Source organism: Oncorhynchus masou, chromosome 11 (assembly GCF_036934945.1).
Source record: "Oncorhynchus masou masou isolate Uvic2021 chromosome 11, UVic_Omas_1.1, whole genome shotgun sequence".
Lineage (NCBI taxonomy): Eukaryota > Metazoa > Chordata > Actinopteri > Salmoniformes > Salmonidae > Oncorhynchus > Oncorhynchus masou.
The window spans coordinates 42,075,512-42,101,529 of NC_088222.1; the positions used below are offsets into that span (position 1 = coordinate 42,075,512).

At 45.2% G+C, this 26,018-nt stretch overlaps 1 protein-coding gene across 4 annotated transcripts in view; it reads left to right on the forward strand.

The window, feature by feature from the left end:
• The window catches only part of LOC135548715 (cell adhesion molecule 1-like), a 432,426-nt gene that overhangs the window by 321,715 nt on the left and 84,693 nt on the right, over positions 1-26,018 (forward strand). For 3 of the 4 annotated variants that reach the window (XM_064978573.1, XM_064978576.1, XM_064978577.1), the window contains exons 2-3: positions 7,129-7,146; positions 23,818-23,964. In XM_064978573.1, coding sequence (XP_064834645.1) covers positions 7,129-7,146; positions 23,818-23,964 — 165 coding nt within the window. The remainder of the gene's footprint in view (positions 1-7,128; positions 7,147-23,817; positions 23,965-26,018) is intronic. The other variant, XM_064978574.1, reaches the window with a different exon arrangement.

Consider the following 26,018-nt stretch of genomic DNA (forward strand, 5'->3'; position numbering starts at 1 on the left):
TTTAAACGTGTTGACCCTCGCAAGGCTGCAGACCCAGACGGCATCTCCAGCCGCGCCCTCAGAGAATGTGCAGACCAGCTGGCTGGTGTGTTTACGGACATATTCAATCAATCCCTATCCCAGTCTGCTGTTCCCACATGCTTCAAGAGGGCCACCATTGTTCCTGTTCCCAAGAAAGCTGATGTAACTGAGCTAAACGACTACCGCCCCGTAGCACTCACTTCCGTCATCATGAAGTGCTTTGAGAGACTAGTCAAGGACCATATCACATCCACAATTCCTGACACCCTAGACCCACTCCAATTTGCTTACCGACCAAATAGGTCCACAGACGATGCAATCTCAACCACACTGCACACTGCCCTAACCCATCTGGACAAGAGGAATACCTATGTGAGAATGCTGTTCATCGACTACAGCTCAGCATTTAACACCATAGTACCCTCCAAGCTCGTCATCAAGCTTGAGACCCTGGGTCTTGACCCCGCCCTGTGCAACTGGGTACTGGACTTCCTGACGGGCCGCCCCCAGGTGGTGAGGGTAGGCAACAACATCTCCACCCCGCTGATCCTCAACACTGGGACCCCACAAGGGTGCGTTCTGAGCCCTCTCCTGTACTCCCTGTTCACCCACGACTGCGTGACCACGCATGCCTCTAACTCAATCATCAAGTTTGCGGACGACACAACAGTGATAGGCTTGATTACCAACAACTACGAGACGGCCAGAGGGTATTGAGGTCTGCACAACGCATCACCGGGGGCAAACTACCTGCCCTCCACGACACCTACACCACCCGATGTCACAGGAAGGCCATAAAGATCATCAAGGACAACAACCACCCGAGCCACTGCCTGTTCACCCCGCTATCATCCAGAAGGCGAGGTCAATACAGGTGCATCAAAGCTGGGACCGAGAGACTGAAAAACAGCTTCTTTCTCAAGGCCATCAGACTGTTAAACGGCCACCACTAACATTGAGTGGCTGCTGCCAACACACTGACTCAACTCCAGCCACTTTAATAATGGGAATTGATGGGAAATGATGTAAAATATATCACTAGCCACTTTAAACAATGCTACCTAATATAATGTTTACATACCCTACATTATTCATCTCATATGTATACGTATATACTGTACTCTATATCATCTACTGCATCTTTATGTAATACATGTATCACTAGCCACTTTAACTATGCCACTTTGTTTACATACTCATCTCATATGTATATACTGTACTCGATACCATCTACTGTATCTTGCCTATGCCGCTCTGTACCATCACTCATTCATATATCTTTATGTACATATTCTTTATCCCCCTACACTTGTGTGTATAAGACAGTAGTTTTGGAATTGTTAGTTAGATTACTTGTTGGTTATTACTGCATTGTTGGAACTAGAAGCACAAGCATTTCGCTACACTCGCATTAACATCTGCTAACCATGTGTATGTGACAAATAAAATTTGATTTGATTTGATTTGACAACCCTTACAAAAGTAGCAAACTGGCTCCAATTAAGATCTGACATCGTGTATGGTCCTTACATCATTTATGTAACCAGTCTGTATGCTTTGTATAGCCTATTTAGCCTAGATAGTGCTGAATGAGTTGGCTCAGTGGAGAGAGGTCCTTTGTGAGAGAGTCACTTTGTGTTTGCGGTTTACCCCTGACTTACATTAGAGCCATGACGAGAGACATGTTTTTTTATGATGACTCTTTGCCACTTATGGTACTTCAGTGCATCTTAACCTTACAGGCGTTGTGCACAATCAGCACAGCGCTTCGTAACAACAGACCTCATCTGTGGCTTCTTCTGTCTCAGTGGTGCAACAGGAAAACTCACACAAAAATAACTTAATATTCCAAATGAGTGCTACACTGTGTCTGCTCTGCAGTGCACATAGTTTTCCCCCCTCTTGAAACACTAAGAAACCTACATTAATCCAAGATCTCCGGGTTTGATATTTTCCCAATCTCTCGGCGCCACCCATGATTGTGGTGGTGACCTCGCCTTCCTCTCCCAGGTCACGCTGGGACATGGCGGGGGAATTTTCCCATCACCGCCAGCTTATCAGTATGACAGCGCAGGCGTTTAATCGCGGCGCCGCAGACAGCTGTTAAGTCCCTCTCCATACTGACTCAGACGCCGAGCGTGGATGAGCGAGCCGATGCTTCCAGTGTAGGGGGGAGAGAGAGAAAGAGCGAGAGTGGCTCGTTTCATAGAGCTCCACTGTGTCTCTGCTCAACAGTGGCCTTCGTCTCATCCCCTGGTGTGTGTGTGTGTGTGTGTGTGTGTGTGTGTGTGTGTGTGTGTGTGTGTGTGTGTGTGTGTGTGTGTGTGTGTGAGTGTGTGTGTGTGTGTGTGTGTGTGTGTGTGTGTGTGTTTTGCATGTGTGTGTTTGCGTGTGTGTGTTTGCGTGTGTGTGTGTGTGTGTGTGTGAGTAAGTGATATTTCAGACATGTAGATGTCTTTCTTGCAGTCTGTGTCACTTACACACACACAGAGTCACAGTGGCACACACACAATACAGTATGATCTCAATCACGAGAAGAATGCTCTCACAGTAATGTAGTCACAATTGGGTCACTGGGGCTTTGAAAACAAAACAAATTGTTACAGTGTTGACTGGAACAAGGTTGAATCCATTTTCATTCAGACTTTGATTCACTTCAGCGGCTTGTAAGGGAGACAATGGGAGAGCGGTATCGATAATTACTTTTTAATGTGGCACACTCATCATGTCCAATTTCATGGCCCTCCAGCTGCAGATTTCCGATTTAATCACGACATAATGCGGTTACACTCCACCTTTTGAATGGGGTGGGGGTGGAAGAGGAGGACCCAACTACCGCCAACTTCCCCATGTCTGGATCTGTGCCATTCAGACCTCGGTCAAAAATAGATTGCCTATTATTTTCTTTCAAATACCTTCGGTACACTTTATTTGGGGCTGGCGCACAGGGTGGGCGAGCTTTGCACTTTTGGGACTACTACATAAAAGGTTGACAAGGATGACAAGGTTAGTGGTATGGGTCCTCCAGTAAGGAGGGGCGGGAGGGTAGCCTAGTTGTTAGAGCGTTAGACTAGTAATCGAAAGGTTGCAAGTTCAAATCCCTGAGCTGACAAGGTACAAATCTGCCGTTCTGCCCCTGAACAGGCAGTTAACCCACTGTTCCTAGGCCATCATTGAAAATAAGAATTTGTTCTTAACTGACTTGCCTAGTAAAATAAAATTTAAAAAAATTTAAAAGGATTTAGATCAGTGGAGGAAAGGGTTGAACTAATGTTAATGTAGAGAGTTCAGCAGAGGGTTAATGCTGTCAGAAGCTCCTTAACTTGATAGAATTTTGCTGACAGTAGCAGATTGCTATGTCTGGATTATTAACCTACTGTAGGTCTGCAATACAAACCATATTACATATGCAATAAGGCCCGTATTTCTATTGAGGCTTTGAATATGAACTTGCTCATATTTTGCTGCTGCTATAGAGATTCTTGCAGGTCTCTCACACCCAGAAATGTTTGTGTGTGTCCATGCATAGGGATGGGGATGTGTGTGTGCGAGAGAGAAGGCCGGCCTGTCTTTGAGCTGTTCTGTAGCCATTTTATGAAGTGAAGTGTTCTTGTGGACTGTAGAGGTGATTTTAAAGAGAGGCATCAAGCCTTCATTAATGCAGCCCAGCCTGTCTGACCCCTGGTTAATGTTCCTATCATTTTTAGAGTAGGGTGTAGCTACCTTTCATTTGAAATGACTCATGTTTAATGCATCTCTCTGGTTCCAGCATTTAACCTCACCTCCAGGGTTGTTGGAGGGTTGGATGGTTGCATACCGGCGACATGGCCATGCCGGGCAAGAGGGGTTGGCAGGTTAGCCAGGCAGCCCCCCTCAGGACCAGTGGGGTTGAAATGGCCATGCAGAGTTATTCACACCCGTCTGGCATTTACTTAACATTGCAAGCCCCTTCCCCCTGGCCTGTGTTCCAGGAACCTGATCTCCAGGGCGGCTTGGGTCCCCCCGTGGCTCTCTGAACCACTTAGTTGCCGTGGCCTGGGCCATGACTGGAATCCTTAAGCAGAGGAGACTGGCTTGCGGTGGTGCTGGGGTTTTGGGTATGCGTGTGTGTTTGTTTGTTTTGTACTCGCTCTGTGTGTGTGTGTGTGTGTGTGTGTAGTGGGTAATAATTTGATATACTGTATAACTCACCTGCAACCCGTAATGAGACAATGCCATTTATATTCAAAAAGTATATCAAATGCATTGTTGAGCAGGACTATTGTTGAGCAGGACTATTGTTGAGCAGGACTATTGTTGAGCAGGACTATTGTTGAGCAGGACTATTGTTGAGCAGGACTATTGTTGAGCAGGACTATTGTTGAGCAGGACTATTGTTGAGCAGGACTATTGTTGAGCAGGACTATTGTTGAGCAGGACTATTGTTGAGCAGGACTATTGTTGAGCAGGACTATTGTTGAGCAGGACTATTGTTGAGTCACAGGGATAGACTATCAAGAAAGGTCTGAGAATTTAATATCAAAGGCTAAAATTTGTTGACCAATAGAATAGTGTAAAAGTGAACTTCCAACTAGATATCAGACCTACAGGCTGTTATCACGACAGAATGGGTGATGGTGAGAGCAACACAGATAATTCAGCATTCCTGAGAAACACAAAATCATTTTCATACAGTGTTGATAACAGTCACTTCAGGCGTAGGTGACGGCGTAGGTGACGGCGTAGGTGACGGCGTAGGTGACGGCGTAGGTGACGGCGTAGGTGTGTGTGTGTGTGTGTGTGTGTGTGTGTGTGTGTGTGTGTGTGTGTGTGTGTGCGTTCATGGCTTTTAGCCTATTAACAGCAGAGTGAGTAAGGAACATGTATGAGTGATTCCAATAGAAATCAAATCACATTTTATTGAGCACATGCTTCGTAAACAACAGGTTTAGACTAACAGTGAAATGTTTACTTATGAGCCCTTCCAAACAATGCAGAGAGAAAAACAGAAAGATATTCAATGTCATGCTATTCATGACAGTAGCTAGGTTTCCATCCAATTGGCAACAGATTGTAATGTGAATATTGTAAAATCTGCATTATAAACAATATGCAAATTTCCCCACCAGAAGTTAACTTGTTGCTGATGAAAGGATGTGCGTGATGACATAGGGCACATAAAAATGACTTTTACGGTTAAATTCCCATGTACCGAATTAAAAATACAAGTTACAAATTAGTTTCCATCGCATTTTCAATTCTACTGATGGTTTAGTAAAAAATAATGTTTAGTTAGAGCGCAGCTTGCCAACAGTTTGCATAATCAGTGTGGGTCGGCTTGCCGACATTATGAGATTATTATGGACAAAAGAGTGAGATTAATCATGTCACCAGAATAAGACCCTCTATATTTATTGGGAAGGAGTATCAATCGCCATGCACTTTCAAAACCCTGACGTTTGTCGTAACTTATTTCATCTGTAAGCCTAATAAACTGCATGCTTTCTCCGAGTCATAGTGGGAGGACCACACAACATACATGTATCATCGCGTGACTCCAAGTTTACTTTAATAGTATGGTTATTATATCAATATTTGCGCATAAAGGCGTTTCCACCCCCATTTCTCACATAATACATTTTACAGACACAAAAAGATCCCACCTTGTCTAGAGTATTTTGGAACATTTACATATTTGGAAAGTTGACAGACAAATGTGCTGTTTGCATTCCATCAGTTCTGCCGTGAAGTGTTTTATCCGACATGTACTTTACTCGCATAAAAAGGTTGGATGGAAACCTGGTTTATGTATCAGTGTTGATGAATCTATTACTGTGCTCATGGAGGCCTGGAGGGCTTTGGTGTAGTTAACCTGCTGACAATCTCAACACTTAATTTCTATATGCATAATTAGGCTACTAGTACTAGGCTATACTCTGAGAAACAAGGTGCTATCTCAAACCTAAAATGGTTCTTCAGCTGTCCCCATAGGAGAACCCTTTGAAGGACCCTTTTTGGTTCTCGGTAGAACCCTTTTGGTTCCAGGTAGAACTATTTTAGGTTCCATATAGAACCCTTTCCACAGAGGGTTTTGCCTGTACCCTCAAAGGGTTCTCTTATGGGGACAGCCGGACAATCCTTTCGGAACACCTTTTTCTAACGATGTACCACTTGTGTTTTTACATGTTGGTTTGTTTTGTATCAGTAGATGGTTGGAGAGATGCAGGCTTATTGCTCAGCAAAGTTCAATGGAATAAAATCGAGACGATGTCAGCCGATGATACATTTTAGACCATTTCAGACATCCATTAAATACATCTGTGCCACAAATACAAGTTGAAATGTCTCTCAGGATATAAATGGAAATCAAATAGGATATATTTTCTTTTCAGTCTCCACTCTGAAAATTTCAACTGATTTCTCGGCTACTAGGAGGAATCAACAGACTCCCACTTGTCTCTTGGAGAATTGATAATTAGTATGTCACCGTGATTGAAATTTGGCAAATGTTGAAAGGATATGGGTTGTCTAATCAGAACCAGCCTCAGAGCAGAATCCTGACGCTCGGTTGGCGTAGAGCGGTTTTTAAAGATGTAACGGGTGACAAATGAATTGCATTATGGGTGAAGATGCTCATTTTCAGGGGGATAGCAGATAGCGATGGCAGAAACCACAGATGGACAAATCTGGTACCTAACATCTCTGAAATGGTGTAATTTGCATTCACTGTCATATGAATTGAACCACCAATAAGCTTGTGCTTGCTATTCAGACCAATTCTGAGGTGTTCAATATTAAGCTATGTTTATTATACTATGATTATGTCAAACTGTATTGAATGTGACTGAACTGAAAAGTCAAATCTTCTACTGGTGAATTGACTGAATTGAAATGCCATGTGTGCTATTGAATGAATGAAACTATTCACCCTTTCCCTGAGAAATCAAGAAATCAAGCACCCTAGAAATCCTCTCTCTCTGTCTTCATATGTTGGCCTCACGCTATGCTAGTGAGCTACCTCTCCTCTGCACTGGTGATGTTGGGGGCTGTTAATCTGTGGTGAAAGGGGCTTATCGCTAATGCTAATGCTACTCTCTCTCTTTTCCTTCCCCCTTTCCCCTGACACAGGAGCTGCTCAGTACCCAGGTAAACCCCCCCCCCCCTTACCTCCTTCTTCTCTCTTTTCATTGATTTCTCTCTCTCTCACTCGTGCCCTTCTCTTCTCTCTTAGTTTTTTACAGAATGGTCGCCTCTCAGCGTCTCGTGTTTGTGTGCTGCATACTAACTATCGCAGTGGTCTTTCCATATCAATTTTCTTTTATCACACTTTTTCTCTCGCTGCCTTTCCTTCTCCTCTGTTTTCGTACATCTTCCCCCGCCGCCGTCGCCGCTCCATAGCTGCTGATAGACTATCTCTTGCTTCTGCACCTGCTTTTGTTTCTTCTTCACGTCTTTTCTTCTCTTGTTCTTGCAACCTTTTGCTCTCTATAGCTGGTCTAGGGTCAGTTTTGTTGAGTACTGCATAATGGATGATGTTAGACATGGAGGCAGGGAGAGCTGATCTTAAAACCAGTTTGTATGAGCAGAAGGTCACTAGACTCTAGAGCTACAATTTGTCACATTCTCCTTTGCTCGTCAGCGTTGTTTTGTGTTAGGTGTTTAGATGTTGATGGTCTGTGGTAGTGACATTGTTTGCATTGTCCATAAAACGAAGTATTTTTGTGAATGAATTATGGCATTGGAAGGACTTCGATGAACCAGTTTCAAAGCTTATCATCTCACATGCCTCACTAGAATATATCACAAGTTATTCATAATGAAATCATTTTGATACTCCTTAGCAAAACTTAAGAGGTTATTTGAAGGATGCCACTTCATTCATACTTAGTTACTTTTAAATGGATGGCAAACCAGGACATACCTGCTTCAAAACAACACCGTTCCTCATTTGCCTGCTAACAAGGCCTGTTTCAGTCTGTTTGTGTTACACCATGGTACCATGGAAAACTGGTCTGAATGTGTGGTTGGAACTAAAAGAAATGACACAAGCTACAAAGTAAGGTCTATTTTTTTGTCTTCAACTTGACTGTCTTTCAAACAGTCAGCCACAATGAAATAGCACTTAAGCAGTTAGCATACAGTCACTACTCTCTCAACAACTCTAGTACATCTCCAGTCCTGGAGAGCTACAGTGTGTGGATGTCTTTTCTTCCATCCTAGCTCATCTAATCATGGTCTAAATTGAAGACCACTATCAGTTAAGTCACTGAATCAGGTGTGTTGGTGCAGGGGTGGAACCAAAGCCTGCACACTCTGTGGGTCTCTGGGACCAGAATTGTCCAACACCTTCACAGCTTCATATCCGAACCAGACCGTTGGCTTTTAGCACGTTAGCTGTAGACTACTGTAGACAAGAGGTTGAGGACAGTCAGACGTTGAAACTAGACGGCCCGACAACGCCCCTCACTGCGGCACGGGCGATTAATGCTCCCACCCACCCCCCCCCCCCCATCCACATTCAATCACACCAAAGATGCTGAGCCAGTATTGAACTAGCGTTCGCAAAAACACTGCCTCGCTTGGCAGAGGGCCTGGTGTGTGTGTGTTTAGCCCCTGCCTTCGATCCAATTATTAATGTCACCCTCCGTTATTTATACGTATATAAATTAGAATTGAGCTGCGAAAGATTCTTCCCGAGGGGGATTGGATAGGGCCCAGCCCTTGCTAAGAGGAGGACAGTCCTTCACGGCTCTATGCTCTGTGATATCCTGTCCTATCCTACCCCACCCGCTGTTATGCTGTGGTCTTCTACAACAGATTGCCAACTGAGCATCACTGCTCTGCTCTCCTTCCCCTCTGCCAAAAACATAATGTACTGTACAGTCACCATCTATATATTAAGTAAAATACAAAAACTATAAAGCGCTTTATGGCTGGAGGACTGGTAAAAGTTGCTGGCTGTAAACTTCCAGTAAATCCCTAAAGGACTTGATGGGGACAGATGTTGATGGCGAGAGCTGTTGAGGGGAGAGCTGTTGATGAGGAGAGCTGTTGAGGGGAGAGCTGTTGATGGGGAGAGCTGCTGAGGGGAGAGCTGTTGAGGGGAGAGCTGTTGAGGGGAGAACTGTTGATGAGGAGAGCTGTTACAGAGGAGAGCTGTTGAGGGGAGAGCTGTTGATGGGGAGAGCTGTTGATGAGGAGAGCTGTTGAAGGGAGAGCTGTTGATATGGAGATTTACATTACATTTACATTTAAGTCATTTAGCAGACGCTCTTATCCAGAGCGACTTACAAATTGGTGAATTCACCTTCTGACATCCAGTGGAACAGCCACTTTACAATAGTGCATCTAAATCATTAAGGGGGGGTGGTGAGAAGGATTACTTATCCTATCCTAGGTATTCCTTGAAGAGGTGGGGTTTCAGGTGTCTCCGGAAGGTGGTGATTGACTCCGCTGTCCTGGCGTCGTGAGGGAGTTTGTTCCACCATTGGGGGGCCAGAGCAGCGAACAGTTTTGACTGGGCTGAGCGGGAACTGTACTTCCTCAATGGTAGGGAGGCGAGCATCTGTTGATGGGGAGAGCTGTTAAGGGGAGAGCTGTTACGGAGGAGAGCTGTTGAGGGGAGAGCTGTTGATGGGGAGAGCTGTTGATGAGGAGAGCTGTTGAAGGGAGAGCTGTTCATATGGAGATCTGTTGATGGTGAGAGCTGTTAAGGGGAGAGCTGTTGATGAGGAGAGCTGTTGATGAGGAGAGCTGTTGATGGGGAGAGCTGTTGAAGGGAGAGCTGTTGATATGGAGAGCTGTTGAAGGGAGAGCTGTTGATATGGAGATCTGTTGATGGGGAGAGCTGTTAAGGGGAGAGCTGTTGATGAGGAGAGCTGTTGAGGGGAGAGCTGTTGATGAGGAGAGCTGTTGATGGGGAGAGCTGTTGATGAGGAGAGCTGTTAAGGGGAGAGCTGTTGATGAGGAGAGCTGTTGAGGGGAGAGCTGTTGATGAGGAGAGCTGTTGATGGGGAGAGCTGTTGATGGGGCGAGCTGTTGGGGGGAGAGCTGTTGAGGGGAGAACTGTTGATGAGGAGAGCTGTTGAGGGGAGAGCTGTTGATGAGAAGAACTGTTGAGGGGAGAGCTGTTGATGAGGAGAGCTGTTGAAGGGAGAGCTGTTGATATGGAGAGCTGTTGATGGGGAGAGCTGTTGATGGGGAGAGCTGTTGAGGGGAGAGCTGTTGATGAGGAGAGCTATTGAGGGGAGAGCTGTTGATTGGGAGAGCTGTTGATTGGGAGAGCTGTTGATGGGGAGAGCTGTTGAGGGGAGAGCTGTTGACGTTTTAGTCATTTAGCATATGCTTTTATCCAGAGTGACTTACAGTAGTGAGTGCATACATTTTCATAACCCTGGCGTTGTGCTCTACCCACTGAGCCAACAGGAAGGACAGCACTCGTGCTGGAATTTAGACCTAGCATAGCGTAGGATCAGGATCAATTCCAGTCCCTTTGAAGTCGGGAATTGAAATAAAATTATTCAGCTGACATTATGGGCATTTTCCCAATTTGTGATTTGAATTCTATTTCCTTTCCTGAACAGACGATAAACAGAGGCTGTCCTAATGATGTTTCGCATGCGCAGAGGAGTAGATACATTCTCCAGACACTTGATTAGAAGAAATACTTAGTAATGCAACACTGCGCCCGGTAAATCCACCACCTCTATTATACATTAATGTTTCAGCCTGAGACCTTTGTGTTTCAGTCTAGATCAATTGTCTAGACTGATCCCGTTTCAGTATAACTGACTGGAATTTCATTTAGGTGAGCTAAGGTCAATGAAGTCCTATGAAAATTACCCAATCTAACAGAAAAGACCAACAAATTATTTAATGCACTATAATCATGTTTACTAAACGTCTCATTCAACCTCTCAGTTGAATCAGATGTCCAAGTCCTGGAATACATGAAATTAGCTGCGTTGAGATTTTACAACAACAGGACCTCCTAAATATGTCTTGTTGAACAGTGTCTGCCTCCTGGCTCTGACCTTAAGGACAAGCCTGTGCCGCAAAGACTCCTTGTGCCCCCCCCCCCTCTCCCAACGCACTGATGACATTAGTGTGTATGTGTGTGTGCATGCAAGTGTGTTTATGTGTGTGTGAGAGAGGGGGTTATTTCGGGGCAATCAATAGAGGGAGATGTGAGGGGAGCAGAGGACAGGGGCTTCCGCATGGCAGTTAATCTGCAGGCCACAGTACAGGGATTCATATCTGTGTTCAGATGGGTCCTTGAGATCACATACACGCTCTCCTCTCTCACAAATCACAGACTCTTTCTCTCTCTCCCGCTCTCTCTCTCTCTCTCTCTCTCGCTCTGCACGTGCACACACACACAAAAGCCTGCGAATACTGCACAATTTAAACACTTGCCCTCACATTCCACCTTTCTCGGATGTGTAAATATTGGACTATAAATTGTGCCTTCCTGCATTATACTGATGCAAAAAAAAGATATTCTATTCCACTGAGCTTTTTACTTTGTTCGCATTCTCATCTTTTTTTATGTGTTATTGTTGTGCCATTGTCGAGAAGGAACCAGAGAGTAAGCAATTTCGTTAGACGGCGTACACCATGCGTATCCTGTACATACCACTAATACAACTAGAAACGCACACACTACGACACAGAGCTATGCCTGCAACATTGTCGTTGAGTGGTTCTAGTCAATGTTTACTTGTGTGCCCTTTGCATTCCTTTACTCTAGATCTCCTCCAAAGCCTGTTGAAAACACCAATGCAACCACTATATTTCCTCCACTATATTTTCCTCTGAATTGATTGGTTTGCAGGTGTTGTAGAGCAGACTGTTTGTAGAGCAGACTGTTTGATGACGGCAGTGTAGCCTAGTGGTTAGAGCATTGGACTAGGAATCGAAAGGTTGCAAGTTCAAATCCCCGAGCTGACAAGGTACAAAATCTGTTGTTCTGCCCCTGAACAGTCAGTTAACCCACTGTTCCTAGGCCGTCATTGAAAATAAGAATTTGTTCTTAACTGACTTGCCGAGTAAAATAAAGGTAAAAAAAATAAATAAATGATGATCTTCATGAAGCAATTCAAATACAAGTGGATTGTAAGTAAGCTTCGCAAGGGCATGGAGACACCAGTAGAGGACAGACATACCAGACTAGATAGTAGAGAGCAGCAGGTTTGTAAATGCTTTGTTTTGTGTTCGTGTACAAGATGGCTGTGGAGAGACAGCCAGGTGCTAGAGCCACGTAGCACATACACATACACAGGCACTCCCTCTCACACACACTAACACACACACACCACTAACCAAGAGGAGAAACAGTGACTGTGGAGGGGAGGGGGGGGGGGAGAGGGATGCTGATAGCCTGTGTTCTGCTGCAGTGCCCTCTACCTCCCCACCTCTCTTTCTCTCTCTGTATCTCCCTCTTGTTCTCTCTCACCACCTCTCTCTCTCCTCCTTCAGCCCTTCTGCAGGGTCTCAGCTTGCTTTTGTTTATCTGGCTGGGGGTGGAGGAGAGGAGACCCCTCCATCCGTCCTTCTCTCTCCCTGCCTCCCTCCCTCCCTCTCTCTCCTTCCTGAAAGAGATTTCCAAATGAGAGAGCATAATGGCAGGCCGTCTGGTAGCGCGCCCAGGCCACCACTGCCTCTCTGACACCCTCCTGTCCTACACATCCTCCCATCCCTCCCCCACACACACCCACAGACACACACACATCCTCCCATCCCTCCCCCACACACACCCACAGACACACACACATCCTCCCATCCCTCCCCCACACACACCCACAGACACACACACATCCTCACATCCCTCCCGCATACACACCCACAGACACACACACCCTCCCCTCCCTCCCCCATACACACCCACAGACACACACACACACATCCTCCCATCCCTCCCTCATACACACACACCCTTCCCTCCCTCACTCCCTCATACACACCCACAGACATACACACCCTCCCCTCCCTCCCCCATACACACCCACAGACACACACACCCTTCCCTCCCTCACTCCCTCATACACACCCACAGACATACACACCCTCCCCTCCCTCCCCCATACACACCCACAGACACACACACACACCCTCCCCCATACACACCCACAGACACACCCTCCCCTCCCTCCCCCCATACACACCCACAGACACACACACACACATCCTCCCTTCCCTCCCCCACCCACAGACACACACACACATCCTCCCATCCCTCCCCCCATACACACCCACAGACACACACACATCCTCCCATCCCCCCCCCCCACACACACACACATCCCATCCCTCCCCTGATTCAGATGCTGTTCTGCACCACTTCTCTCCATCCATGGACAGCTCCCACGCAAACTCTATTTTCCTGGTCATTAGCACCACACAGGCCAGGCTTCCCCCTCCTTGTTTACCTCTCTTCTCCCTCTTTTTATTTGAATGCACTGCAAATGTCTCCCCACTCTCTCCTCTCTGAGTGGAGAGGAGGATGGTGATGAGTGAATGAGAGAGAGAGGGGAGACCATTACAGAATAGCCTTTGAGGGATTTGTCCGGGTGTTTTCTCCTCCAAAGCATGGAGGCGTAGGAGGTCAGTTTATAAACACTGTCTCATAATCTGCATGTAAAAACGGCATGCCGTCGTAGCTAATTAGCCACTACAAAAGCTTCTTCAAACTCTTCTTCGGGGCGAGTAATCACAACGTAAGTGCTAGGCCCTTTTTGGAATATGCTTCATGATTCTGGGTGACATCAGTTCACTGTTAACATGATAAGTAGTACAGAGGTGTTTGCCAGTGTGTTTCATAAGTGTTTGTTCTTGAGACAATTCTTTTTATTCAAACAATTACCACTTAGTGAAATGACTTAGTAAAAGTCAACGATGATGTGGAATCATTCTTCGTCATTCCCTTTGAATGAGCGAGCTATCTCAAATACTAAAACATCCTCGGTATTTAAGAAACCATTAACGTTTCTGAGGAAAATTAAGCCACTTGACGTCGTTGAATGATTCAGCATCATCACTAACAAACCTTTTTATTTTACTACTGTGCAATAAAATATCTCTAGAACGTCCTCTTTCCTCCATTTAATGAGATATGTTTCATCTTATTAGCAGGACATTTCTAAATGGTGTAAATCAGGCTTAATACATTTGCTTTTATTGAGTAGACGCAGGGTTATTTTAGCCTGGTCCCAGATATGTGTGTGCTGTACAGCCAACTACGATTTAGCGTGACATTGAACATAGGAGTTTGCAAGACGGCACAGATTGGGACCAGGCTAGGGTTCTTTGCTTCAAAGCAGTATGTGTGAATATGAGACGGTGACTGGTTGGTTAGGGACTTTGGCAGGGCTGCACCACCGTGCATTTCTGTTGAACAGGGTCTCCCACTCACAGATGGAGGGGTCAATGGCCACTGCCACTCATCTGGTCCACAGCAGAATTGGATTGTGAAAAATCGCAGGGAGAGGAAAAAAAAGAGCCTCTTGTTTTTGCGGGAACACCAACAAGACTCACACAGACACATGCAGACACATGCAGGCACGCATGCACACACACACACACACACACACACACACACACACACACACACACACACACACACACACACACACACACACACACACACACACACACACACACACACAGTGAGAGAGAGACAGACACAGGGTGCTTAGATACACATTGACTGTCAAACACACTCTCAGTGAGAAATGACTAGATGACCTCTCAAATTCACCATGTCAAAATACAGCATTGTTTGTTTGTTCTAAAATGTCCCCTTAGCTGTGGTATGACACAAGCTACAGGCCTAGTTAAATGCTTGGAAAATAGACCCTTCAACACTAATCTGACAGAACGGGTTGATGTAACCATTACAGTGGCAACCTTGCTTTTCACCCAATCAATTCTGTTAGTTCAGTGTTCATCTCAAGGTAGGACACCAGCTTTGTGCATATTAATAGGGTAAAAAGCTCTACAAGCACTCCATTAACATTCCAATAACGTTCCAGCAACATTACTTACTTATTGGCAGTTAGCATTAGCAGAGTACAGTTCAACAAAGGGCGTGGCACAGTAAGAGCTCCTCACTGCGTCTGTTCAATAGCCTGCTGTGTGCTAGCCAGCTGAAGAGCCACTTCTGTACGCAACTCCCATGGTCAATGCTAATTTGACACCGGTGCTATTTTCTCTGATCGAACTGGCAGTGTGTGTACTGGGGGGGGGCTAGTACCAGCCCTGGTTGCCGGACACTCTACGTTCCCCTCTACATAGAGAACAGGACCAATGACGAGGGCCCAATGACCTTTCCAATCCAGTGGTGTGCTGCAGCCATCAGCCAGCTGTCTCTGACTTGCACCGCATGTGGGCTTCTCCCAACCGGTGGTGCTCTCTCTCATGTCAGGGCGAGCTTGCAAATGTACCACACACTAGCAAAGACACACTCGGGTCTCTTCTTTCTCTCACATACACACTCAAATGTGTGCACAAGTACACTCACACAAGTTCAGTCGAGCACACACACACACACACACACACACACACACACACACACACACACACACACACACACACACACACACACACACACACACACACACACACACACACACACACACACACACACACAGTGTAGGCTAGTGCTGCTGAACGTACAGAGCATCCTCATCTGACAAGTTTAATCTAGGCCAGAATGATCAATGCTCTGTGCTAGCGCTTTTGAACGTCACTAATTACATACAACGATAATGTCACAGATCTGTTTGAACAAGTTATGCAAATAGAACCGATATGAATCCTTTCTTGCATGACGGCAAGCCTTGTTGATTGTTGACACATGCACAGAAAGCAAATGCACAGCAAAGCTTAGAGAGCCTTTAAAGGGAGAAACTAATGTTACATTGCACATGCTAGTTTGGTTCTGTGTTTACAAGATTCCATTTGCAAATAATTAATTTGATTCCTGTCAGTAAGGAATTGTCATTTATTTTATTGCTCAGTCAAGTCATTGAAGCATAGATACAATAGCCGTCCTCTAATATGCACATGTCCCTGTGTCCATTCTGGTGCTTGTTAGACCATATCTTTGCTTTTGTTTATCCTCTGCTTTCTGGTCAGGTGCATGCTGGGTGAGTTGAGAGACTTTTCCCCCAACTCTTGGTGAGTAGAGATAGATTTTTGCTGAAGACTCATCCAATACGCACACACGTCTCTCTCATTGAATTTGCCAAGGTGGCCCCTCCTCCTCCTTGCTCAAACACATGCAAATCTATACGTGTATGTATGTTGAGCTGTAGCTCGGTCCCATCTGTAGGCGAGGCTACCGTGATTTATCCATCTCTCTCTGCTGCATTCCTTTGTTGTTATTCCAAACATGTATGGCGGTAGATGCACACAAGGATAGTTAGAGGATTTGCCAAGGTACAGATCTAGACGAGTTGTATTGAGAATGATCGATCTGATAGTCTGGTCACTGAAGCCATGTGATATGGTCCCGCTCTGACATGCTGTACCATGGTCTGCCGTGGTCTGACATGGTCTGACATGCTCTGACATGCTCTGACTTGGTCTGACATGCTCTGACATGCTCTGACTTGGTCTGACATGCTCTGACATGCTCTGACTTGGTCTGACGTGCTCTGACATGCTCTGACATGCTCTGACGTGGTCTGACGTGCTCTGACATGGTCTGACATGCTCTGACGTGGTCATAGAGATCCTATTACATTACTTATTCTATGGGTAGGCTTTAGAGCAGGGTTACTCTACTCTTACCCTATGATGTCCATAGCCTGCAGGTTTTCTGTTCTAACTAATTTGTAATTGCACACACCTTGTGTCACAGGTCTAAAACGATCCCTGATAAGAGGGGAACCATTAAAAAAAATGCAGTGAAATTGGCTTCGAGGTCCAGAATTGAGTTTGAGGGCTCTAGAATGTAGACTGTGTATATCAAAATGTATATCAACACGGCCACACAGTCAGACTGAGCCTTTCAATGGCAAAAGGAGGCTCAGGGAAATAAATTAGTAAACATTACATGACCAAAAGTATGTGGACACCTGCTACTCGAACATCTCATTCCAAAATCTTGGGCATTAAAATGGAGTTGGTCCCCCTTTGTTGCTATAACAGGAAGGCTTTCCTCTAGAACATTGTTGCGGGGACTTGCTTTCATTCAGCCACAAGACCATTAGTGAGGTCGGGCACTGATGACGGGCCATTTGGCCTGGCTCGCAGTCGGCATTCCAATTCATCACAAAGGTGTTTGATGGGTTTGAGGTCAGGGCTCTGTGCAGGCCAGTCAAGTTCTTCCACACCGATCTCAACAAACCATTTCTGTATGGACTTCGCTTCGTGCACAGGGGCATTGTCATGCTGAAACAGGAAAGGGTCTTCTCCAAACTGTCGCAACAAAGTTGGGAGCACAGAATCGTCTAGAATATCATTGTATGCTGTAGCGTTAGTATTTCCCTTCACTGGAAGTAAGGGGCCTAGCCCAAACCATGAAAAACAGCCCCAGACTATTTATTCCTCCTCCACCAAACTTTACAGCTGACACAAAGCATTGGGGCAGGTAGCGTTCTCCTGGTATCTGCCAAACCCAGATTCGTCTGTCGGACTGCCAGATGGTGAAGCGTGATTCATCACTCCGGAGAACGTGTTTCCACTGCTCCCAAGTCCAATGGCTGCATCTTTACACCACTCCAGCCAACGCTTGCATATGCGTATGGTGATCTTAGGCTTGTGTGCGGCTGCTCGGCCAATGAAACCCATTTCATGGAGCGCCCGACGAACAGTTATTGTGCTGACGTTGCTTCCAGAGGCAGTTTGGAACTCATTAGTGAGTGTTGCAATCGAGGAAATGAAATGTTTACACGTTACACACGTCAGCACTCGGTGGCACAATAGCAGCACTTACAGCACCCTGTTTCATTTCCAGGCTGTATCACATCCGGCTGTGGTTGGGAGTCCCATAGGGCTGCGCACAATTGGCCCAGCATCGTCCGGATTTGGCCGGGGTAGGCCATCGATGTAAATAAGAATTTGTTCTTAACTGTCTTGCCTAGTTAAATCAAATAACAAATTAAAGATGTGGCTGAAATAGCTGAATCCACGAATTTAAAGTGGTTTCCACATACTTGTGTATATTTGGAGTTATTTTCATGAAATAAACGCAGTGATTTATTAGACTTACGCATATGATTTAAAAGTTTATTTGCAATCCAGATTAGTCTACTATAGCTGTTGGTAGTGACTCGATAACGTTGACATTTTCTGGGTGACGTCTGTGTACGTTTGATGTTGTGATTAATGAGCATGTTCCCTTGTAATTATTCCCCTCACGACTCGTGTTCAAGTGTTTGTTCACCAGAGGAAGAACAAATAACCGAATGAACACCTCCCACTAGCCCACTGTAGTAGAAGACTAAATTTAGCAGCATTGCCACGGCGACATCCGCTGCACTAGTTACCTTCCATGCTTAACCTTCTGCAGGATAACCTTTATCCTGAAGAAACAGTGTTAGTGTAGGATATTAGCATATCATATTACCCTAGCATGTTACCATAGCATATTAGCATATATCCAATAATGGCGGTCCTTATTGAAAAGTAGGCTGAATTCGCTCCTTTTTCTGGCGAGATTCATTTTCAGGGCTGTTTGGGGTGTTGTTTGACAGGCAGATTTAAATCCTGTTTGTCTATCCTGGCGATTGCTTTCTTCCCCTGACAACAAGACATGCAAATTAGCATTTGATGTGTTGCAGGTCCATTCAGGTTCCCCTTATTAGCTCCCAGGGGAGGGAACAATAAATATTGAATGTTTTTTTTTATTTTTTATTATTTTATATATTTGAGATACGCATCCAGGAGGCAAGAGATGAATCTTGGAGATGATGAAAATCAAAGACACTCTCTCTCGCTCTCTTGACTTTAATGAAGTAGCTCAAATCCATTTAAAGTGTGTACATGTGCGTGTTTTTGGTTTCAAAGTAGATTTACGGGGAGATTTTCAGGTGCATGTCCACGGTTGATTTATGAAGTCTTCTATTGGCTTGTGATACGGTCTGGGATCACACACGCACGCACACGCACGCACACACACACACGCACACACACACACACGCACACACACACACACACACACACACACACACACACACACACACACACACACACACACACACACACACACACGAGGTCAGCCAACAGGAGCAGCCTTTACCAGTTTGCTCATAAAACACATACACACACACTAGGGAGTCCTGAAACTTCCAAGTTTCAATACAGGAATAATTCATATTTATCCCCAGTTATCCAGCAAATACTGCAAAAATTGGAGGTGGCCATTTAAAACCAAGATATGGTCACTCAGGGTTCTCCCAAAATAAGATTGCCACTGCACCACATTGCCATCTTGGCTGCACCGGTATGTGAAGATTTCACAGCAAGTGAAACTGATATTTAGTAGCGATAGCGTAACTTTCATCGCCAATTACATTGTTGTGAATTGTGAAACAGGCCGTTGATAAATTCAGAGCGTTATCATGTTCCTCAATTAATTCAGTGCATTTCAGCAGTAGGCCATGTCGATACAGAGCGTGCTCAGGACACGCAGAGTGCAGGCCACAGCGTTGTCGAATCATAAACACTTTGTAACGGCAGTCAAACAAAAGTAAACCAAAGTTGCTATGCTTGCTAGATGACTTCCAAATAACTTCCAACTTCCAATATCTCCTATTTGGCAAAATGTAATTGATGATTATGCAGATAGCAGATCAGCTCATGAATAACGGCGATAAAGAGAGGAAATGGTTTAAATAGCAAGGTGTCTTAACAGGGACCAACTCTGTAAAAAAATAATACAAATTAAATCCATATCTACCCTCATACCGTTTGTTGATCACAAATCCAATACCGAAGCTCTCAATAGGCAGCAATATGAAACAATGCAGAAAAGCGGGGGAAATGTTATAGTGGTATTTTGACATGAATACGGAGACGTGCTTTGATAACGCTACCTATGGATTACAGAATAAAATTAGCATGTTGGGTTTCAGTGGTACAGGATGTTGGTTTCTGTGGGACTGACGATAGGAAAATAGCTTATTTAAGGCTGCTATGTGAGTCAATAGATCAATAATGCAAAATTGTAGCCTAAATCAAGTGTATGCTAAATGTTTCTGATCAGAAAAAAATTGATCAGTTAACAGTGCCCTCTGGAAAGTATTCAGACCCCTTGACTTTTTCCACATTTTGTTATGTTACAGCCTTATTCTGAAATGTATTAAATTGTTTTTTTCCTCATTAATCTACGCACAATACCCCATAATGACAAAGCAAAAACAGGATTTTAGAAATTATTGCTAAATTATTCAAAACAAAAAACTGAAATATCACATTTAATTAACTATTCAGACCCTTTACTCAGTACTTTGTTAAAAACCTCTTGATACTCCCCATCCCGGATCCGGGATCATGAATAAAGCCTCAGGCTCATTAGCATAACGCATTTTTTCTGAAAATCGCAAATAAAATGAAAATAATGCGCCTGCTCTCAAGCTTAGCCTTTTCTTAACAACACTGTCATCTCAGATTTTCAAAATATGCTTTTGAACCATAGCAAATCAATCATTTGTGTAAGAGTATTGCAAGCTAGCTTAGCATTTTGCGTAGCATTTAGCACGCAACATTTTCACAAAAACCAGATAACCAAATAAATAAAATCATTTACCTTTGAAGAGCTTCGGATGTTTTCAATGAGGAGACTCTCAGTTACATAGCAAATGTTCAGTTTTTCCTGAAAGAATCTTTGTGTAGGAGAAATCGCTCCGTTTTGTACATCACATTTGGCTACCGAAACGAACCGAAAATTCAGTCAACAAAACGTCAAACTTTTTCCGAATTAACTCCATAATATCGACCGAAACATGGCAAACGTTGTTTAGATTCAATCCTCAAGTTGTTTTTTCACATATCTCTTCATTGATATGCAGTTTGTGGAAGCCTGCTTTCCCCTCAGAATCGCATGGAAAAATACCAGCAGCTGAAAATGACGCACCAATTTCGACGGAGGACACCGGGCAGACACCTGGAAAATGTAGTCTCTTATGGTCAATCTTCCAATGATATGCCTACAAATACGTCACAATGCTGCAGACACCTTGGGGAAACGACAGAAAGGGCAGGCTCATTCCTCTCGCATTCACAGCCATATAAGGAGACAATGGAAAACGGAGCCTCAAAAATCCAAAAATCTCAAAAATTTCCTGGTTGCCGTTTCATCTTGGTTTTGCCTATAGCTCCCGTTCTAGGGCACCCACAGACAATATCTTTGCAGTTCTGGAAAATTCAGAGTGTTTTCTTTCCAAAGCTATCAATTATATGCATAGTCGAGCATGTTTTTGTGACAGAATATCTTGTTTAAAACGGGAACGTTTTTCATCCAAAAATGAAATTGCGCCCCCAGAGTTTCAAGAGGTTAAAGCACCTTTGGCAGTGATTATAGCCTCAAGTCTTCTTGAGTATGACGCTACAGGCTTGGCACACCTGTATTTGGGGAGTTTCTCCCATTCTTCTATGCAGATCCTCTCAAACTCTGTCAGGTTGGATGGGGAGAGTTGCTGCACTGCTATTTTCAGGTCTCTCCCGAGATGTTCGATCGGTTCACGTCCGGGCTCTGGCAGGGCCACTCAAGGACATTCAGAGACTTGTCCCAAAGCCACACCTTCATTGTCTTGGCTGTGTGCTTCGGGTGGTTGTCCTGTTGGAAGGTGAACCCGTTGCCCAGTCTGAGGTCCTGAGAGCTCTGGAGCAGGTTTCATCAAGGATCTCTGTACTTTGCTCCGTTCATCTTTCCCTCGATCCTGACTAGTCTCCAAGCCCCTGCCACTGAAAAACATCCACTCAGCATGATGCTACCACCACCATGCTTCACCATAGGGATGGTGCCAGGTTTCCTCTAGAAGTGACGCTTGGCATTCAGGCCAAAGAGTTCAATCTTGGTTTCATCAGACCAGAGAATCTCTTTTCTGAAAGTCTTTTGGTGCAGTTTGGCAAATTCCAAGCAGGCTGTGATGTGCTTTTTACTGAGGAGTGGCCACTCTACCATAAAGGCCTGATTGTTGGGGTGCTGTAGAGATGGTTGTCCTTCTAGAAGGTTCTCCCATCTCCAAAGAGGAACTCTAGAGCTCTGTCAGACTGCCCATCGGGTTCTTGTTCACCTCCCTGACCCATGCCCTTCTCCCCCGATTGCACAGTTTGGCCCGGTGGCCAGCATTAGGAAGAGTCTTGATTGTTCCACACTTCTTCCATCTGTGAAAGCTAGAAGCCACAGTGTTCTTGGGGACCTTCAATGCTGCAGACATTTGTTTGGAACTTTCAATGCTGCAGACATTTGTTAGTGCCCTTTCACAGATCTGTAACTCAACACAATCCTGTCTCGGCGCTCTGCGGACAATTTGGTTCGACCTCATGACTTTGTTTTTGCTCTGACATGCACTGTCAACTGTGGAACTTTATATAGACAGGTGTGTGCCTTTTCAAATAATTTCCAATCAATTGAATTTCCCACAGGTGTACTCCAAGTTGTAGAAACATCTCAAGGAGCATCAATTGAAACAGGATGCACCTGAGCTCAATTTCGAGTCTCATAGCAAAGGGTTTAAATACGGTATATTTGCAAAAACGTGTTGCTTTGTCATTATGGGGTATTGTGTGTAGATTGCTGAGCTTTTTTTTAATGTAGTCCATTTTAGAATAAGGCTGTAACGTAACAAAATGTTGAAAAAGTGAAATGGTCTGAATCCTTTCGAAGGCACTGTACATGAGCAAATTAGAATAAAGATGATCATTAGCACTCACCTCAACTTATCTAACATTTCCCCAGCCAAATTGTTAGCAAATATTCAAATGGAGATTCCCCACGCTTGTCTCAAAGCATCTCGATGATGCTGTCCAAATCAAAATGGTGCCTGAAATAATCATATAGTTCAGGGTTTCCCAAACTCGGTCCTGTCCTGCCCCCCACACACACACACACACACGGTCACGGCCAGCTGTGCCAAACCTGTGTCTGTAGTGACGCTTCCAGTGCCTTAGACTGTTGCGCCACTTGGGAGATGATAAGAACTCTAAACTGTATTCGGGTCTTATCTGCAGTCCGTCAGTGTCAATTATGCGTGTTCTTTGAATTTATGGCCACTTTGTGTGAAGTAAATACGCGAAGCTCAACCTGTTTGAATAATGTGCTGCACATGTTGTGGAATTGCATTAGTGCGACCTTGGTGTAAAATGTTGTAATTTCCCAGGTCTTGTCATTTTATTTTTTCGGGAAATGTGAAGAGTGGTCCCTGGACAGTCCCGGAATACTGGTTACCCGTGTTAATCCCTAATACACACTGACATGAAGAAGCAAGTACATCATTTGTCACCTAACTCTGCTGCCGTTTCTCCCCACTCTTCTTTGCGGTTGCTTTGGCATTTTAGAGAGCACTTCAGGGCTTATTTTGATTTAAGTGGGTATACATAACATGTTGGTGATGATCTCCAACACGTAGGGGAATCATATCAAAAGGTAGTAATACTTGAATTCATTCCATACAAACCAAATTGTGCTCACTCAGATATTATATTTTCACACCTTTTTAGCACAGTTTCAGCAACTAGGGTGGATGTCTAACCAGGTTAAGTACAGCTTGGTTTTTCTTGGCTTGGCTTGGCTCGTTGGTTTGAAAAACTAGACTGCACACAGCCTGCCAGTTGTAATGATGAGTGTTTGTCTCTGTCTGTGCCCTGCAGTCCAGAGTCAGAACCTGGTGACGGACAATGTGGCGGTGGTGGAGGGAGAGGTGGCCGTCATCAGCTGCCGGGTGAAGAACAACGACGACTCGGTCATCCAGCTCCTCAACCCCAACAGACAGACAATCTATTTCAGAGACGTCCGACGTGAGTACCACACATACACACAGACAGGCATAAATTCACTCACACACACACAGAGACAAGCATACACACACACACCTTGGAAATAGATAGGCCTGTTACACAGAGTGTACAAAACATTAAGAACACCTGCTCTTTCCATGGCATAGACTGACCCGGTGAAAGCTATGATCCCTTGTTGATGTCCCTTGTTAAATACACTTAAATACACACCTGTGTGTAGCAAGTGTGGTTCACACAAAGGACATCCATCCAACTTAACACAACTGTGGGAAGCATTGGAGTCAACATGGGCCAGCATCTCTCTGTGGAATGCTGGCCCGTCTGGGCATGGATACCTTGTAGAGTCCATGCTCAGACGAATTGAGTCTGTTCTGATGGCAAAAGCGTGCAGTGCAAATCAGAATTAGGAAGGTGTTCCTAATGTTTTGTATACTCAGTGTAGTTCTACACACATACACATACTGTCATCAAGTCTACAATAATCTTTCGGTCCACTTCAAAATCAAATCAGATCCAAAAAATAATTTGTCACATATTTAGCAGATGTTAATGCGAGTGGAGCAAAATGCTTGTGTTCTTAGCTCCAACAGTGCAGTAGCATCTAGCAATTCACAACAATACACACAGATCTACATTTACATTTACATTTAAGTCATTTAGCAGACGCTCTTATCCAGAGCGACTTACAAATTGGTGAATTCACCTTCTGACATCCAGTGGAACAGCCACTTTACAATAGTGCATCTAAATCATTTAAGGGGGGGTGAGAAGGAATACTTTATCCTATCCTAGGTATTCCTTGAAGAGGTGGGGTTTCAGGTGTCTCCGGAAGGTGGTGATTGACTCCGCTGTCCTGGCGTCGTGAGGGAGTTTGTTCCACCATTGGGGGCCAGAGCAGCGAACAGATTTGACTGGGCTGAGCGGGAACTGTACTTCCTCAGTGGTAGGGAGGCGAGCAGGCCAGAGGTGGATGAACGCAGTGCCCTTGTTTGGGTGTAGGGCCTGATCAGAGCCTGGAGGTACTGCGGTGCCGTTCCCCTCACAGCTCCGTAGGCAAGCACCATGGTCTTGTAGCGGATGCGAGCTTCAACTGGAAGCCAGTGGAGAGAGCGGAGGAGCGGGGTGACGTGAGAGAACTTGGGAAGGTTGAACACCAGACGGGCTGCGGCGTTCTGGATGAGTTGTAGGGGTTTAATGGCACAGGCAGGGAGCCCAGCCAACAGCGAGTTGCAGTAATCCAGACGGGAGATGACAAGTGCCTGGATTAGGACCTGCGCCGCTTCCTGTGTGAGGCAGGGTCGTACCCTGCGGATGTTGTAGAGCATGAACCTACAGGAACGGGCCACCGCCTTGATGTTAGTTGAGAACGACAGGGTGTTGTCCAGGATCACGCCAAGGTTCTTAGCGCTCTGGGAGGAGGACACAATGGAGTTGTCAACCGTGATGGCGAGATCATGGAACGGGCAGTCCTTCCCCGGGAGGAAGAGCAGCTCTGTCTTGCCGAGGTTCAGCTTGAGGTGGTGATCCGTCATCCACACTGATATGTCTGCCAGACATGCAGAGATGCGATTCGCCACCTGGTCATCAGAAGGGGGAAAGGAGAAGATTAATTGTGTGTCGTCTGCATAGCAATGATAGGAGAGACCATGTGAGGTTATGACAGAGCCAAGTGACTTGGTATATAGCGAGAATAGGAGAGGGCCTAGAACAGAGCCCTGGGGGACGCCAGTGGTGAGAGCGCGTGGCGAGGAGACAGATTCTCGCCACGCCACCTGTCAGGTAGGAGCGACCTGTCAGGTAGGACGCAATCCAAGCATGGGCTGCGCCGGAGATGCCCAACTCGGAGAGGGTGGAGAGGAGGATCTGATGGTTCACAGTATCGAAGGCAGCCGATAGGTCTAGAAGGATGAGAGCAGAGGAGAGAGAGTTAGCTTTAGCAGTGCGGAGCGCCTCCGTGATACAGAGAAGAGCAGTCTCAGTTGAATGACTAGTCTTGAAACCTGACTGATTAGGATCAAGAAGGTCATTCTGAGAGAGATAGCGGGAGAGCTGGC